An 18,595-nucleotide genomic window follows, 5' to 3' on the forward strand; every position below is an offset into this window, starting at 1 on the left:
CGATGTTAAAACGTACAGTTTTTCACCATATATAATAAGGTAACCTTTTAATTTTTTTTTACTGTATAAATTGGCATATGTAAGTAGCCCTTTTTGCAATGAGGAACGGAACTAGATTATGCACTGCACAATGGTTTTGATGTGAGTGCATCACATAAACGATAATTTACGACTCTTTCTACCCCCTATCCAATGCAAATTGATGATTGTGCAAAGTTTAAAGCAGTTTTTAAACACAAAAATGAATCCTCTGTGATCGCCCCCTGAAAAACACATCTGATCAATGTGCTGGATCTGACCTTAAATCAGTGTAATTACATAGGCATCTTTAAACCCGACTAGTCATTCAGACAACCCACTGATGAAAGCATATAGGTTTGCACATTCTACTTGTGACTGAGGAAAAGAACAGTATGTGTAAAACAAATCAGCAAGTGAGCTTTACAACATCAATGAGACATTCACAAATATTTTCCCCAGATGATGGAGAGTATATGAGAGAAAAATATTTGGACATGCTGAATTTGATGCAAACAAGAATTGTATCCTGTAATAACTGATTTGTGGATTATTAAAAAGACTGATTGAAGTCTGTGAATAGGCCTGCTGTCACGCAGTGTGGGAAAGCACCCATCGCTTCTGTTGAGATCGGAGAGTGTAGGCGGATTGTTCTGGAACCCAGAGCATTGATTTAAGAAGTTGGGTCTTAACTGGGCGTCACATTTGTTTAGTCTGGCCCTCTCCAACCTTATTACCATGAACTTACATTAAAACGCATGCTCATTAGTGTGCATTTCTTTCAGACATCAGAATGAGTTGTGCCTGCTCATAGTGCTGTTTATTTGAACACGGTTTTAAGGCGTGAGTCACTATAGTAATTATGCAAATAAGATAACAGCACAGGCGTGCCCACAAAATCTGTTGAATGCAATTCACACGGTGCAGTTCCTTAACTTTCTGGTTGAGGCTATGTTTACACGACAATGATGTAGATGCTTGTTGAATTTCACATATACACAACAGCGTTTTCAAAACGATTTGTGTTTACACATATCCGGGAAAAGTGGCCAAAAAACCTGTATAACGTATGCCAGGCCAGTAGTTGGCGCTATCACCTTGTTAGTAAACAGTACCTGTAGGGAAGTGACGATTATATGATGTATATGATGTGTCTGCGCTGTTGGTTGTAATATTGGTGAAGTAAATCCACACTTTGCTGAAGAAGCGTCAGCAAACTCTTAAACAGCAACAACAGTACCATGTACTCCACCATTGTTGTGTTTGTTCGCGCTTGCCTTTAAAATCGACACGTACTGTGCATGTCTACACACCTAACATGTACTACGCACACACATGACATCAGTGCTTTCAAAGATTCCCGTATTGGGTATTTACACGGAAACGATAACGGTGGCGTTTTTAAAAACTTGCACTTTGAAACCAGTTTCAAAAATATGCATTTTCAGTCCTCAAAACACTGTTGTCGTGTAAACGAAGAGGCAAAACGCATAAAAAGTTTCCCGTTTTTTGCTGAAAACGTTGCCGTGTAAACAGCCCCTGAGGATACAGCATACTACCACTATCTGGTGTATTTTACTTGCACTTGTTTCTTTAAAATGAATGCTCATTTACACACATATCTGGATACATGTAAGTTTTTATTTTACAAAAATGTTTCTTATGCAGCTACTTGCCAATAAAAAAATAAATAAATAAAAAGAGTGGAGCACATACCTATATTACCTAAACTTTGCTCTCAGAAGCATGGAAGACATTTGGATGTTCGTTAACAATATATTGCTGCTTGTGTGTTTTGAGCATCTTTTTCCCTCTAAGCGAAACTTTGCTGTATATGGGGTCTTTACAGTAATTAGGGGTCAAGCACCAAAGGTGCTTAGGCACCCATTGTATCCGTTAGTCATTCTTCTTCTTCCTCTTCCTCCGATCTGGAAGACTATGGCAGCCCATAGAACTGCTTGTGGGAAAGTCATGAAATTTGGCACACAGATAGAGGACAGTCTCAATATTAACCATAGGAAATTTGGAGTCTATCTCAAACTCTCTAGCACCACCAATAGGCCAGATTTGCTCTCATATTACTGCTAATAATTTTTTAACTGTAGGTCTAGTAGCAAAATTAGCTTTTCTTCTGATTCCTTGGCTCATAAATTTCTACAGGTCAAGATTTTCTCGCAATGTTAAATTCTTGCAAGAATTAAATATTTACTTTTCCGATTCTTCCTACACATTTTGTTCTGTTTTCACCAAAATTGGCAAAAAGTTATCAAAAGCTTTTTGATATACCAAACCATTTTCGTAAAGCACGTCAAGGAATTTAACAAAGTTTGTGCAACAATGGACATGAGGCCATATCTCCTCATACTGACTAGACCACATATACCGAATCGAGCAAGAGGCATACTTAATTTTCATGTTATTTTTAAAAGATAATTTTCACTACAGTCCTACAAAATGGCAGCAGTTGTGTTAGTATGAAATGACAGAGCGAGTCCGAGATGTGATGAATAGACACATTAAAGGGTCATTTCAGCCAAAACTCAAAATTGTCAACATTTAAGGCCCCGGTATACTTCAAACGAAATCGAAGAATGAACTGATATGACATAATTTTGAACAAAATCAGGCCAAAACAAAGTTCATTTTGAGTTCGTTTTGGCAGTTCGAAATGGCTCACCAAAACTCCTAAACACCTTATAGATTCCATTGGTCTGTGAAGTTTACGCAATCGGTGGGTGTGTTCTGAAACTCCACCTTCTTTGACGCGCAATTTTTTTTTCTGAGTTCGTTCCTCATTCCGCGGAGGTCATTAAGGAGAGCAACATCTCCTGAATACACTGGAGTGTCGAATAGCTGAGCTGCACAAATATATCCAAACCTGTACAATCCCTCGCGGACAGACTTTAAAGATGTAGAGACAGTATTTCATTCCTAGAAAGAAATTGCAACGAATTCAACTTGGTGTTGACGACCTGGTGTTATGCAAAAAGCAACACAGAGAAACATCGAAGACAAGTTTTCCAAAGCCATGAAATTAATGAAAGGAAAGAGTAAAGATATAAGGTAGCAAGTACTAAATACATGTTTCAAATAAATGTTACACCATACTGCTGCTGTTGTTCTTTCAGTTAGCGAATTTAAAGGGTATACAATAAATGAAATGCCAAATGAATATAAAATAATAAACCTTTGTTTTTCATCAAAACAATTTATCCTGTTTAATAAAATAAATGAACGCTAATAAAATAAAGTAACAGACTGATTCCAATATTTTTCCCACATCATGCTCAAGTTTTCAGACTATGAGCCATTCACACTTCCCATAAAGGACTGATTATGGTTCTTTTGTATTTCAAACTTGATACTTGACTCTGAACTGCTGCTAATCAATATTCTTTTGTCTATAATATTCTGATCATTTGGGCCCGTCTCACACCTAGATTGCCTACACTTCATCATTTCATCATTCTTGTGTTTAGTGGATACACGCGAGCGTCGTGAGACATGTTTATATTAATCTACACCCCGCCTCCAGCAGCGCAGTGGTGTTGGAAAGTTTGTTAACAGTATACCGTCGCTCAGCCTTTTCGAACTTCTTTTTGCCCCGAAATGAAGAACGAAAACGAACTTCGTTTGAAGTATATCAGGGCCTTTACTTACCCCTATGATCCAAATTTTTGTTCATCTTTGAAACACAAATGGAGATTTGTAATGAAATCTGAAATATTTCTGTCCTTCCATTTTACCAAAACGTTGATACTTCAAAAAGTTCATAAAAACATTTAAAAAAAAAAAACGTAATTCACATGCAAGTCTTTGATCAATGCACATACATAGAGCATGTTAAACATGGTAAACACGGAAGCTCAACCGCACTTGCTTGATGTGAGCAAAAAAATTTATTTTCTTCGTATCAAACAAGCAGCTTCTGTTTACCATAGTTGAGGTAAGTACATTGATCAGTGTTTAAATGTGAATAAAAGCCTATATTAAATCTGTTCATTGTATAATCAATAGTGTCTCTTCAGAAGACAGATTAAACCACTGGATTTATATGGATGTTTTTATAAACCTTTTGAAGCGTCAACTTTTTGGTGAAATATAGGCTTTCAGTGGAGGAGCAGAAATTTTTCAGGGTTCATTAAAATATCTTAATTTGTGTTTTGAAGATGAACTAAAGTCTTACAGGTGTGGTGCTATTTCAGTCTAGTTACCACCCGGTTAAGCAGGATTGCATGTGTTTAGTAAATAAAGCGTGATTTGGTGTGCAATTCTGTGTGAAAAGTGGCACTGTTTAGTAAAGTAGCCCTTTTTTATCTGTTGATGTGAAACAGAGCTCAACCCGATCTGGAGCTGTAAAGTGGTTGTCTATTGTTTCCAGATTTTTTAGGTTGTTTGAGGATGTTGTTTTTTTCAGAGGAGGTGCCTTCCAGGCATCCAGTTCACTGACATGCCGTGCCAGCCTTTTCAGGTTTCTCCCGCACTCGACTTTCCACAGGAAATGTTTTGAGGAAGTGAGACCTGCTGAAGTGACAGTTGTGAATGGTAGTGCCAGATTACAGCATGGTGCTTAAATGTTGCACAACAAAGAACCATGAGAAAGTCTCTCAGACCGTGACCTCAGAGGCCCTGACTGTTTCTGGTTGTGGCACAGCAGGCGAACAAAAACACACAGGTGTGTTTACATAGCAGTTTGAAGAAGACCTGGATGAGTGTTGTCAATAGTAACATTGGTAACTTCCTCAGGTGTGTGACCTAAAAAGTGTTTTCATTGTTTCTCGGGCTTATCATCTGCTCTGCACTCAATCCTTAAACCACAGTAATGACTCAATGGCTCAAAGTTTTCAAGTGATTCACAGTGGATGAGTGAGTTATGGCGATTGTGAAATGGAGCAATATGCAGAAACAGCTGGAGTCTAAAATTAACCTCCCAGTGGCGGGTGAAATGAGAAATGAATATTTATTTCTGATTATGAAATGGTATTAAATATTTCATCAAAAAATATTATGTAGCACAACTGTTTACAGCATCGATAATAGTTATAACTGTTTCTTGAGCAGCAAATCAGAATATTAGAATGATTTCTGAAGGATCATGGGATACAAGACTGGTGAAATGATGTGGAAAATGCAGTAAATTACTTTTTAAAATACATGCACAGTATTACAGATTTTATCTAATAAATGTAGCACTGGTGAGTGTAAAGAGTCTTTTTTAAAAGATTAAAAATGTTAATTCTTAAATGTTAATAATGCTAATTTATCTAAATAAATGACAAGTTCATAAGCAACATATAATCAAGTGCATATGGATATTTCTATAGTAATATGTGTAACACTTTTTTTTAACAACCAACAAATGTGGAATATTTTACCAAAACAAAAACATGATGCACAAAATAAAATTGTTTCTTCAGATTTTGGTCACTTATATTACAATTATTTAAAATAATAAAAAAAAAAAAAACTTCAAATTAATGAAACTGTTCTAAGGAATTTATGTATGGTTATTGTGAATAAAAATGTTATGCATCCAAAATATATCCATATGCAGTTTTCCGCATTTGTTGTTTTTAGTAAAAGTTTGTTTTTGTTTGTCGTTTTAATTTTAATCAAGTAATTTTAAGAGAGATTAGGTTGATCATTGTTACAATTAATTTTTAAAACATCATCTTATAAAAGTTATAATAAAGTGACTACCTGATTGTCCAATTAATTATTTAAAAAATATATATTTTAAATATATATTTTTTTTATTTATATACTAAACTGAGTTTTTACTCTAATTTGGCACAAATGTTAAGGTCGAACCCTGACTTTTTTTGGTTTGTTTGTTTTGTCCTTCAGTATCTAAGGAGGAGGACTCAGGTTTTGTGACAGCGGCGCTGGGAAACACATGGAGTCACAGTGTTAACACACGCCTCATCGTCCAGTACGAGGACACAGAACGGAGACAGGTAAACGCTTTCTTACTCCTTTGCGTGAGTTAGCAAAACTTTGTTTAAATTTTCGAAAAACAGACTTGATATGACTTAAAGGGTTAGTTCACCGAAAAATAAAAATGATGTCATTAATGACTCACCCTCATGTCGTTCCAAACCCGCAAGACCTCCGTTCATCTTCGGAACACAGTTTAAGATATTTTAGATTTAGTCCGAGAGCTTTCAGTCCCTCCATTGAGAATGTATGTACGGTATACTGTCCACGTCCAGAAAGGTAATAAAAACATCTTCAAAGTAATCCATGTGACATCAGAGGGTCAGTTAGAATTTGTTGAAGCATCAAAAATACATTTTGGTCCAAAAATAGCAAAAATTACGACTTTATTCAGCATTGTCTTCTTTTCCGGGTCTTTTGTGAGTGCGACTGCTGTGACAGTTGACGTACGACGCTGCCGACGTGTTATCTTTGTTATTGGGCGCACCAGAGAATACGTCAGCAGCGTTGTTAACGCGCTCACAACAGACCCGGGAGAGAAGACAATGATGAATAAAGTCATAATTTTTGCTATTTTTGGACCAAAATGTATTTTTGATGCTTCAACAAATTCTAACCGACCCTCTGATGTCACATGGTCTACTTTGGAGATGTTTTTATTACCTTTCTGGACGTGGACAGTATACCGTACATACATTCTCAATGGAGGGACAGAAAGCTCTCGGACTAAATCTAAAATATCTTAAACTATGTTCCGAAGATGAACGGAGGTCTTACGGGTTTGGAACGACATGAGGGTGAGTCATTAATGACATAATTTTGATTTTTCGGTGAACTTACCCTTTAAGTAGACATATATGCATTAGTATTAATGATCAGTATTGATGATATCTTGCACCACACCATTTGTTTGTCCAATGATATTCTCTCTAGAATGATCATGTCAATTCCCCAATACCTGTAGCTGATTAGCAACTTGCAAATCATGATTTTGCTGTTTTACACACACACACATATTTATTTATATATATATATATATATATATAATATATATATATATATATATTTATATTTATATATATATATAATTTTATTTTTTTTAAGGGAAAGTATCTTCAATATGTCCCACCTAAACTTCCTGCTTCCAGCAAATGTGTCAGTACCACTGATCTATAATATAGAACTGGATTGCTCATGACGTCATGAAAGTGAAGCCGCCGCGCCGCCATATTGGTAATCCCTAGTGTGCGTAAACGTTCAATTAATTAATAGGAAATTGTATGATTTTAATGAAAAAACATCACCTAACAAGTCAGCGTTTTTAAATCTGAAGTATCCCTGTACATTCTTACAATGAAAACACCCTAGGCATGTAAACGGTTATTTTTTTAAATGTCGGGAATATCCCCTACTTATTAAAAAGCTACGTTCATTACAGTAGCGAACATCATGAACATGATAAACATCAGACGGACACGACCTCAACATATAAAACAAACAACAAAGTGCTCATTCTGAAATCAGAATTTATTCAGAGAAATAACTGACTATATACAGTCTGGATTTAAAGACATAAAGCTTTATTTCCAATATAGTAAGTTAAGCTTTTCATTTCATTATAGAGCAACATTAACAACATAATTGTTTTATTCTTTGTAATATATTCAAATCCATTTCTGATACTAATACGTTCATGTTTAATAATTCCTGAATAATTATGTTCATGGATCGTTACCTGTGTCATCAGTGCGCAGCAGACACACCCACCTAAGCGGTTTAAATATATCGCTTATACTGCCCCAAAAGACGGTAAACACTGCAGATAACATCTGAAGTAAACATTAATTTACATACACATAACATAAAAACTAGTCCCGTTTGACTGATTTGCTTCAAATCGGGTGATTTTAGGTCAGCGGTTTGAATGTGACTCAATGGTGCTCTCTGGCGGTAGGGATTAGTAAGATGGCGGATCGAACACTTCCGGTGGCCTCACTGCCTGCTGGCAGTTTAGAACGTGATGAGCGATCCAGTCATATATAGATCAGTTGTCAGTACAGGGAATAAAACTGCTCTCATCCAGCGATTTCATCTTTAAGACCAGCTTTAAAAGAAAGAAAATTGCTTACTCCACCAGCCCTCTGATTTTTAGGCCTGCCCTACTTGTTTTCATCCTGTCAAATGATGGCATACCTCATTGCCCCTACACTCTTAGAGCCCTGAGGACTTTGTTTTTCTCTTTTCCGACTGAGCTCCCACCTAAAGAAAAGCGCACTGATAGAGAGGCAGTGGTCCAAAACTGCTGGTACACAAGGAAGGTAATGGTGCCTGGCTCTTTTGTGTGGTTCAGTAGCTCTGGCAAGGCCACTTCAGTAAAAAAAAAACCCTCAGAAACTCCCTGCTTTTCAGCCATTTACTCAGGAATTTATCCACTAGAGGTAAAGTCATGCAGCTTCCTTACATGAAAGATGTGTGTTCGGGTTAAAGTAAAGAGAACTAGGCTGGTTTGGGTGACCAGGAAGCTTTGTGTTTGTGTGTCACAGTGCATCAGTAAGGAACTACATTCACACAAAGCAACTGGCAGCAGGTTTTTAAAAACGAACTCGTTCTTAACCACAGGTAACCGGATATCCCTGCAAATAAGCCTAGAGCGAGGCTTGCTGTCTGTGGATGGTTCACTTGAGAGGTCTCATGAAGTCCCAAGGAATACTGCAGTCGTATTAAGTAGAAATCACTAAAGCTTAGTTTGTTTACTTGTGTTTGGGAGTCTGAATCATTTCCGTCGTGTGTTTATGCAACAGTAAGCAGACAGTTGCGTCCTTCATCTCACTCCCATTTCCTGTTTTGAGTTTTGATGAGTAAGTTTTTTACTAATGTGTCTCATTTTGAAGATGCCACACCCCAGTGCAGGGTTTCGATATTAGAGGCTGATGACAAAAAGAGTTACGTAGATTCTCAAGGATCTCTAATAGGCAGTGACGCAGGTTGCCGGCAGACTCTGCTGAGTCTGGAAACTCAATGCTGCTGCTTTCTTACAGGATCCTGTGATTGCTTTTATGCCCATTGACGCAGCAGCCACATAAATGCCTTTATTTGTTGCCTGGGGGGAAAGAGTTCAGTCATGTGAAAATTTTACTCCAAGTAGTATTATTAGGGTTGTTTATTTAGTCTACTAAACAATAATGTTATATACTATAATATATTATAAATATTATATTATATTAAATATTATTGTATTATAAAATATTATTGTTATTGTTATAAAGTAAATAAAATAAGCTGGCGGAAAACAAGTGTCTCCTGACTTATACATAAATGTTGTGGTTATTTAAAAATAAAAATGTAAGCGTTGTCTCATTTATTTATTTATTTAAAATATAAAATTAAAATAAAGAATACATTATCTTTTAAAGCCCTTTTTAAATATCTTCATTTGGGCTCTTTGTTTGTTTGTACACTACTGTTCAAAATTTTAGGTCCAATTACCAAAAATATTTTAAATAAATGTTGTTCTTTTGAACTTTTATTCATAAAAATAATAATAATAAAATTACAGTTTCCTCAAAAATATATATTTATTGAGCAGCAAATCAGCATTAGAATGATTTCTTAAAGATTATGTGACACTGAAAACTGGAGCAATGATGCTGAAAATTCACAGGAATGTATTCCATTTTAAAAATATATTAACATGAACATTTTGAATTGTAGTAATATTTCACAGTATTACTAAATTTCCTATATTTTTGAGAGCATAAATGAATCCTGGTGAGAGACTTCTTATTTCAAAAGTATCATATTAGCCAAAATTTTGCTTCGCCATCACAAAAATACATTTCATTTTAAAATATATTAAAATAGGTTATATATATATATATATATATATATATATATATATATATATATATATATATTACATTTTTTTATTTAAAATTGTAATAATATTTCACAGTATCACATTTTTACTAAATGCAGTATGAATATTCATAAAAATATTCAAGTCAATTATGCGCCTTATCTATTAGTTATTAAACTTTGGCCTTATATTGATATTGTGGCTTTGAAGTGGCGCTGAGCCCTTCCGTTACTCATTCTGAATCTTTTCTTGTTTCTTGTTTTAGATTGTCATAGCCAAGTCACCTGTGGCCCCTTTTGCCATGCTGAGCTACACCGTTCAGAAGGAGGGCATCCGTCTTGAGGGTGAGTGTGCTAGATAGACAGCATACTGACAAAACTGAACCTCATGAACTCATGCCCATGTAATCTCCTGAAATAATCACAGTATGTCATGCTAAAACATGACACCGATGTAAGGCAGGTAAGTGCAGGTCTAAGTACCAGTGGAAATGAAAATGATTCTTAAAGGGATACTCCACCCCAAAATGAAAATTTTGTCATTAATCACTTACCCCCATGTTGTTCCAAACCCATAAAAGCTTTGTTCGTCTTCAGAACACAATTTAAGATATTTTGGATGAAAACCGGGAGGCCTGTGACTGTCCCATAGACTGCCAAGTAAATAACAGTGTCAAGGTCCATAAAAGGTATGAAAGTCGTCATCAGAATACTCCATCTGCCATCAGACATGCAAGTTGTTGAATAAAGTTGTTATTTTTGTTTTCTTCGCTTACAAAAAGTGTTCCCGTAACTTTATTTAACCCAGATTGCACATCTGTTGTCAGATGGAGTATTCTGACGATGACTTCCATACCTTTTATGGACCTTGACACTGTTATTTACTTGGCAGTCTATGGGATATAAAATATATCTTTTAAGGTTAAGTTTTGTCTTAGTCATGCAAGATTTCAGTTGTTGCAGCCTAATCTAGATTTTAGGAACTGAAAGTCACAACTCAAATTTGAATTATTTTTTTACTGAGTGTCAGTAATCTGAATCATAAAAAAATACCACGTTTGGTTTGAAAAACGCTAATAAGACAAATACGCTTATTTGTGTGTGTGGTTTGTGTTGTTAAACCTTCTGGGTCAGAACTTCTGCCCACTGCATTTTAACGTCCAGGACCTCTGGCTGTCCTGTCAGGACCATTTGAATTCATCCATGGGCTTCACAGCTTACCTCGCGGCGGTTTGTGTGGATTCCCAACACCACAAAACTTTAATGGGAAACAGGATATCAGTGGAAAAACATAGTGGGGATGTTTTGGCTCTTCGGCAGAGGTTTATGGTGGTGTATGTGTGGTGGATTTTTAACAGCACTTGGAAGAGAATTCAAAAGTAATTCAACTTGATGTACCCGAGTTCATTTTGAAGTTTGGAATTGAAGTTGTTTGCTTATGCATTTTTACAGAAAGCTATGATTGATATCAGTGGTATCAGTTCAGCATAATTTAATAACAAAGAATAGTCAAACAGCTCACACTTCCTGTTAATGTCTGTGCCACAGCTGATATGAGCTCACATTCAGGAGCTTGTTCTTGTTTTTGTTGGGTTTTATTAGAGGAAGCAAGTACTAAATTAGTACATTTGGTGCTTTTGTTTTGAGAGGTGTTGTAGATTTTTTATGTGAAATGTAGTAAAAAAAAAAAAGGTTAGAGCTGCAACTAACAATTATTCTGATAATCTGTTAATTTTTTTAATCATTTTGTTGGTTAATTGGATATTCAACATGAAATCAGCTCACATCTGAAAAGCACATTCTATTTTAAAATAGAATTTCTGTGATAGCAAAGTTCAATTTTCAGTTTTCTTCAGTGTCACATGATCCTTCATTATACATTTGTTTAACAGCTGTGCTGCATAATTTTGCAGAAAGATACAGTAAATTTTTCAGGATTCTGTAAAATAGAAAAAAAAAATACAATCAAAAATCTCAATCAATAAATCAATGACTCAATTGATCAATCAATTGGTATGTACCCCAGACATTTGGGGTATTATTTTAAATAAGTAAATTAAAAATCCTTTGTTTTGCACTTTATAGGGTACAAATGTGTTTATATTAGCCAAACATCAATAATTACATATAATACATGCAGTATATAGTACATATAACATATAGTTGGGTAATAATTTACAAATATTATCCAATAATTTTAATGCTGAACCTTGATATTATGGTAGTACATTCACCTAAAGGGAGAATACTTGTAATTACTTTGTCGAATTTGCTTACTTGTTCCAAACAAACGTCTAACTTAATTATTTTTCCTTCAATTTTCGGCCCAGTTCAGTCCTGAATTTTCAGTTTTGGCCAAGAATTTTGTCTTTTGATGCATGGCTATGTCTAAGCAATTCTCTATGTCTGTATTTTACTGACAGAGCTTCTCTATGAAGTGTTTGTGTGTCAGAGAGTGAGAGAGTCTTATGTGTGTCCAGTTCAATCCAGCTATTGAATAGTTTGGCTGTGGTCTGGCTCTCTGCATCAGTTGTGTTAATCAGTCTCTCTCTTTCTCAACAAGTGCATCTTTGATGTGTGGCACACAAGGCCTTCCAGCTTCAAATAAAGCCCCTGTATGAGAAAAGCCACTATTCACACACTTCTCTCTGAGCTCTTTACACAATGTCCTCAAGTCAATCACACACGCATACACTAATGCGTCCTGCCAATATTTGATCCCAACACGTCTCTGCACTTCACTATAATCCAGAAATAATTATGGTTGGTTACTGGTGTATGGGTGATGACAAAAATGCTAATTCAAATAAGTAAAATAATAGAAACCTTGACTTCCTCCTATATATCTGAAACAAACATCTCTTCCTCCAGCTGTGACATATATGATTTGTATACAGTAAGTCTCTTATGCTCACCAAGGATGCATTTATTTTATTAAAAAATACAGTAAAAAACAGTAATTGTTAAATATTTTTATCATTTAAAATATTGTTTTTAATTTCTGTAATTGTGGAAACCATTACTTTTCCCCCAAGAATTATTTGATGAATATAGAGTTTAAAAAACAACAACATTTATTTAAAATATAAACTTTTTATAACTATTTTAAAGTCTTTTCTGTCATTCTTGATCAATTTAATATGTGCTTGCTTAATAAAAGTATTATTATTATTACTTTTTTAAATTATGTGAATTGCATTCTTGCATTAAAAACAGCTGGATAGAGTGGAACAACTGCTTAAAAACACAAGATGTCTCTCATTTACAAACGATGGGAAAACATGCACTTGGAATAAATATTTTGGCCCTTAACCTTTGAATGTTTAACATTAAATACTGAACCGCTCCAGTAAATGATGCCTCATCTCGACAAATGATATCATTACTTTTAACTCATTATGTATTGCTGTCATCCCTCCATGTTGCATAACTTCCTTTTCCATAAATGTCATGAGACATTTTTATGTGATTTTAAAGGAAGTTGGGAGATGGTTAGTTAATCTCAGTGTTTAAAATTTCAAATAAGCCTAAAGTTAAAGTTCCTGGCAAGAAACAAAACCAAAGGTCTTCTTACATCAGACTTTGTCAGAAAATGTCAAGACCAACAATTTTCACCATCTGTCACATTTCCCATAGTTCCCATAGTGTTGAAATATTTGGAGTCAGTTATTTTTTTTTTTTTTTCTTCAGAAATCATTCTGATATGTTTCAACATTTATTCCCACATATGAGAATGATTTCTAAAGGACACTTAAGACTGGAGTAATGATGTTAAAAAATCAGCTTTAGGATAAATTACATTTTTAAATATATTAAGATAGAAAACAGTTATTTTGAATTGGAATAATATTCTTCAATATTACCATTCTTACTGTAGTAATTATTATACTGTAGTTATTATTATTAAAAAAAAATAGATCTTGGTGAGCATACTTTTTTTTTTTCCTTTTTTTTTTTTTTTGCACGAAAAATATTTCTGACCCCAAACCTTTGAACGGTAGTGTAATATTTTTCTTTATTGTTTCATGTTTTACTTGCGTTCATGGTGGCATAATAGAAATTTTAGATCCAGAATGAGAGCATTGGTGCTCATTTAGAATTGTTTGGATTCATTGCAAGGTATAGTCTGTGTGTAAAAAAGTGACCTATAAGTCAAAGCATTTGTACATAACTCAATTACTGAAATATTAATAAATTGAGGAATACTTCTCAGCTTTTTTCTGATTTGTTAACTAAGCAAAGAATATGACATGCAGTTGATCCATACAAATAATTACATAAGTATAGTGGTTGATCGATATATTGCCAAGGCCGAAGGTCGGTCAGTGTGAATTGAACGCTTTAAACATTAAACTCGTGATTTCAAATTATGCTGCACTTTATGCATTTGCCCACTGTCATATTCATGTCATTTTCTCTGTGTGCTGTATGTAAAATGCATGTTAGCCTGGCTTTATTTGAATAAAATATCTTTCCCAAAGCACACAAACTTCCCAGAATACTGAGTGCCCTGTTGATTACAGTGTTTACTTCCTTTTTAATTATATTTTTATTAAATATTTATTTGTGAAAAATACTTTGTCATCTAAAGTATGTTTATTTTACATATTTATTTTTTAATGCATTGTCAAATGATTTCAAGTTTCATAAATATTAATTAAAAAAAATAATAATTATGTCAACTATCGGCCCCCTGCTTTCCAAGATATCGCATCGACTGTCAAAAAAACAATATCGGTCGACCACTACATAAGTATGTCAATTCTATTAATGAAAATATATTGGTTGTAATGTTAGGATAAATAATCGATCATTGTTGTCATAATCATGCAGTCCTAATTCAAGGCAAAATGGAGAGGAGAGAAAGGAACAAAAGAGATATTACCCTAGATCTCAAATGTCTGGGATTTCACTTATGGATACAGGATTGTTTAACAGCCTGCTGGGACTCACCATGGAGCACATATGGAACATGCTGTCACTGCAGAATAGAAGAGCTGGACGGCACTGTGTGTGTTGGTGTCTGCCTGTCTATCTGTCTGTCTGTCTCCATATGGTCGCCCTTTTCATCTCACCATGAGCGAGAAGTGACTCGAACCTGCTTTCATACGTTACAGTAAACGCCGTAGCGCCAGATGATAGGAGCATGCTGCCATTAATCATGAATATGTCTCTCAGTCTTATTCAGCACACGCTGATTCATTTAACTGAGCTTAGAGCTACATGCCTAAATAAATATCAGGAGCATTTAATAACTCAGCACATAATGAGCTACTAAGACTTTTAGTAAAGGTGTGTGCAAATGTGTCACTATGAATAATGTAGGTCATAATGCGGATAGTAATACAGTGTACTGTCCACATCATATTCTTAAAAGAACAAAAGGTAAGAACAAAATTATGCCTCATATGTCTTATCAACTAATCACAAACAAGCCTTTTCATAATGGTAACAGATTAGCTGCTAATCACCTAAGATTTGCAAATTGCCACTTTGAGAACAACACTCTTGAGCTTTATTTATCTAACAAAACCTAACTAGTCCAGAGTTGACCCTTAAGTCTAAAGCATATAGAAACCTTTGTTTGAATGAGGTCAGTGGGCGGAGAAATATACATGTGTGAAGTAGTGCTAAAGATTTTTATTTTTGTTAGGAAATACTCTTTTGCAGTGTTGGATCAGTTACTACAGAGTCAAGAATCAGATTCATATTATATATTTGTCATTACTCAAAAAAAAAATGAGGTGAGGTATTTTATTACCATTTCCACTGTATGAATTGCTGAATTGTTATTCCGGCTAAGGGATTGTAAAATATATTTCTGTAATGGGACTTCTTGATTTGAATGACTTTCCCTTCCTTGTTTGTTACTTGCAGTTTATCATGGTTTGCTTTTTATTAATGATTTCAAATCTAGTACTAAGCATGCGCATTAGAAGATTTCTACCAAGGAATCCAATATATTTGAATCAAATGTTGTGCTTGCTTCCAACTAAGGCCCAAGGCCAAGTCATTAAAGAATGGTAGAATTGCCATTTGGCAAAGAGGACGTATTGTGGTGTACCACTCATGTCTTGCCGGGAAACTTGGAAAAAAAAAAACATGTATCTTTGCTAGTCATTTGAATATATGAGTACAGCATTCTGTACAACATGATGATGAATGTTGTGCAATTTGCTGAAGTTGACCTTTTTTTTAAAAGTCTAGTTTGGTCTCAATATTTTTTTAATTGAAATGATTTAACTTCTTACACCTGAATTCTTGGCAAAGGTAAATTAGCTTAAGCTAAATACGGAATGTCTAGGTTTCCTGTATGTTCATAGCCAGTGGCATAACCCGGTCATTCAGATGGATATGAATGTAGCTTTTTATTGTGGCAGCACTACTGGGTATCATGTGGCAATCCACCACCACAGAGATTGACACTGGCACCCCTTCTAAATTCATGTGGATTGTCTTTAAATGGTTTATTATTATTGGGCAGCACCTCCAGGACATTTAGAAATAGTTCCATAGACTATTTCATGGACCATCAACACCTTGTCTTTGTGTTGAAGGCAATAATTTTCCTGTTCATTTGTAAATAAACACCCAGCAGAGATCTCTACTGAAATGGGCTGCTATATCAGGTTTCCTTAGCATTAGCTTTCCTCCACTACAATTTTAAAATTGACTAGCCCCTTTCCTGAACATGCAATTAAGTCTGTTGCAAAGGTGTCCAGTCTTGTTCTTGGTGAGGCACTATCCTGCAGAGTTCCACTCCAATCCTAATTCAATTCTGAATTAGATCATCAAGGTCTTCCAGATTATTAGAAAATTCCAAGATGGTGTGTTGGAGCTAAACTCTGCAGCTAAACTCTCCGGGAGCAGGATTGGCAACCCCTAGTCAACTGGAACTGCATGTCTGCTCATGTGCATACACAATGGGTGAAGTGGCAAAGGTGGAGAAGAATGAAGTGTTACCCAAGAGTGCCTTTAAACAGTTTATTAGGAACAATCAAAGCTGACTTTCAAAGCTGAATTTTTAGCATCATTACTCCAGTCACACGATCCTTCAGATCATCCTTCATCCTTCTTTTTTTTATTATTAATTGAAAGAACAGCATAGTTTGTAACATGATTATTGTATTTATCATCACTTGTGTGCTAAATAAAAGTTTTAATTTTTATATGTACTGATTCCCAGCTTTTGAATGGTATAGTGTATATTGTTACACTTGGAGTAAGACTGGAGTAATGATGCTGAAAATTAAGCTTTGATCACAGGAATAAATTACATTTTAAAATATATTCAAATAGAAAGCAGTTATTTTAAATAGTAAAAATATTTCACAATATTACTGCTTTAGCAAATGCAACTTTCTGTATTTTGGCTCAAATAAATGCAGGCTTGGTGAGCAAAAGATAATTCTTTACAAAAACATTAAAACTCTTACTGTTCAAAAGTTTGGACTGGTATTGTGTCATGTTGAAATATATAAATGAACATCATATACCTGGCATTTCCAAAATGTATATTGTTTATGTGCTCTAAAGGACATACTTCTTTGAAGAGACTTTGAAGAGATGGGAGTGTGTGCCTCGCTTGGTCTTAGCTGTATTCCAGGTTCCTGAGTGGGCTGCTTATTTGCATTGGCTCGCTTTGCAACAGGTTATCATTTATCTGAAATAAAAAAGTAAGCATGCTGTTTACGCAAATAAACTGCATTATTAACATTATTATGATGGTCACTGATACTAGTAGTAATTTATAGGGAAAAAAAGAACACAGTTACCACATAGCACATTTATTATCAGTGATATTTACAGCTTACTTGATACACTTTTTTTTTTTTTACCTCAGATGATCACAAACACCAATGACGGGGTATAACACATTCAAAATATTTACACCAGAGTAGATATTCATGACCAGAAGCTTAGTTACATTCTTAAAAACACAAGCATGCTTTGTATGTGAGCCTATACAATATATATAGTTATAAACATATAGGCTATATTCCTGAACATAAAAAAAAAAAAAAAAACATCTTGGCATCGTGAAATGAATGATGTAAATGAAACTTCATAATGTTTCACTTGATTATACATTTAGTCAGGAATTATAGTTTGGAAAAAGTCTAACTAGTAAAATGTGTACAAGTTATATGAAAACTAATACAAGTAGATTAATATTAAAAAAGACTTACTCATGTTTATGATCTCTGCTGGGTCAAGCCGCTTCATTCTTCTGTCTGAGGTAATCCAAATCTTATTCCTCTCAGCGGTCTTATTGAGGTGAATTATGTCTTATTCATCTCAGCGCGAAGCGAACAGTAACATTTAAAAAACATGAAGTACAGTCTCGCTGCTTTGTTTGCTGTGAGGTGGGCGTTTACCCGCCGCGAGCTTCACATAGACGATTGTAATATCAATAGCGCACTCGGCGCGTGGGCTTGGTTGCATTAGATATAATGAAGGGAGATTTGGTTTCATATGGATTACTTTATTACAGAATATTTGTTTTCTATAACACTTGCTCAGTTTAAAAGTAGACATGTCAAGCTTTCCATAGATCTATCTCTCATGTCTCTGTGTTGAGTATTTGCTGAGTTACAGTTCATTTTAATGATGCATTTCTAAATGAAGATCATGCAGAACCAAGGTGGCAGGCAGCGCACTCTGTTTTCTTTATTTTATAAATGCACAAAATTTTGTTATTATGTGTGTATACAAATAAAAGTAGACCCTTTACAGATTCGATTGATGTATTGCTCTTATCTGTATGATCAAAACTGAAAGTGTA

At 34.8% G+C, this 18,595-nt stretch overlaps 1 protein-coding gene across 1 annotated transcript in view; it reads left to right on the top strand.

Moving 5' to 3' along the window:
- Window positions 1–18,595, top strand: part of rad51b (RAD51 paralog B) — a 46,824-nt gene that overhangs the window by 13,476 nt on the left and 14,753 nt on the right. The window contains 2 exon segments of the mRNA XM_042747077.1: window positions 5,866–5,975; window positions 10,077–10,155. Coding sequence (XP_042603011.1) covers window positions 5,866–5,975; window positions 10,077–10,155 — 189 coding nt within the window.

This window comes from Cyprinus carpio, chromosome B20 (genome assembly GCF_018340385.1).
Source record: "Cyprinus carpio isolate SPL01 chromosome B20, ASM1834038v1, whole genome shotgun sequence".
Classification (NCBI taxonomy): domain Eukaryota; kingdom Metazoa; phylum Chordata; class Actinopteri; order Cypriniformes; family Cyprinidae; genus Cyprinus; species Cyprinus carpio.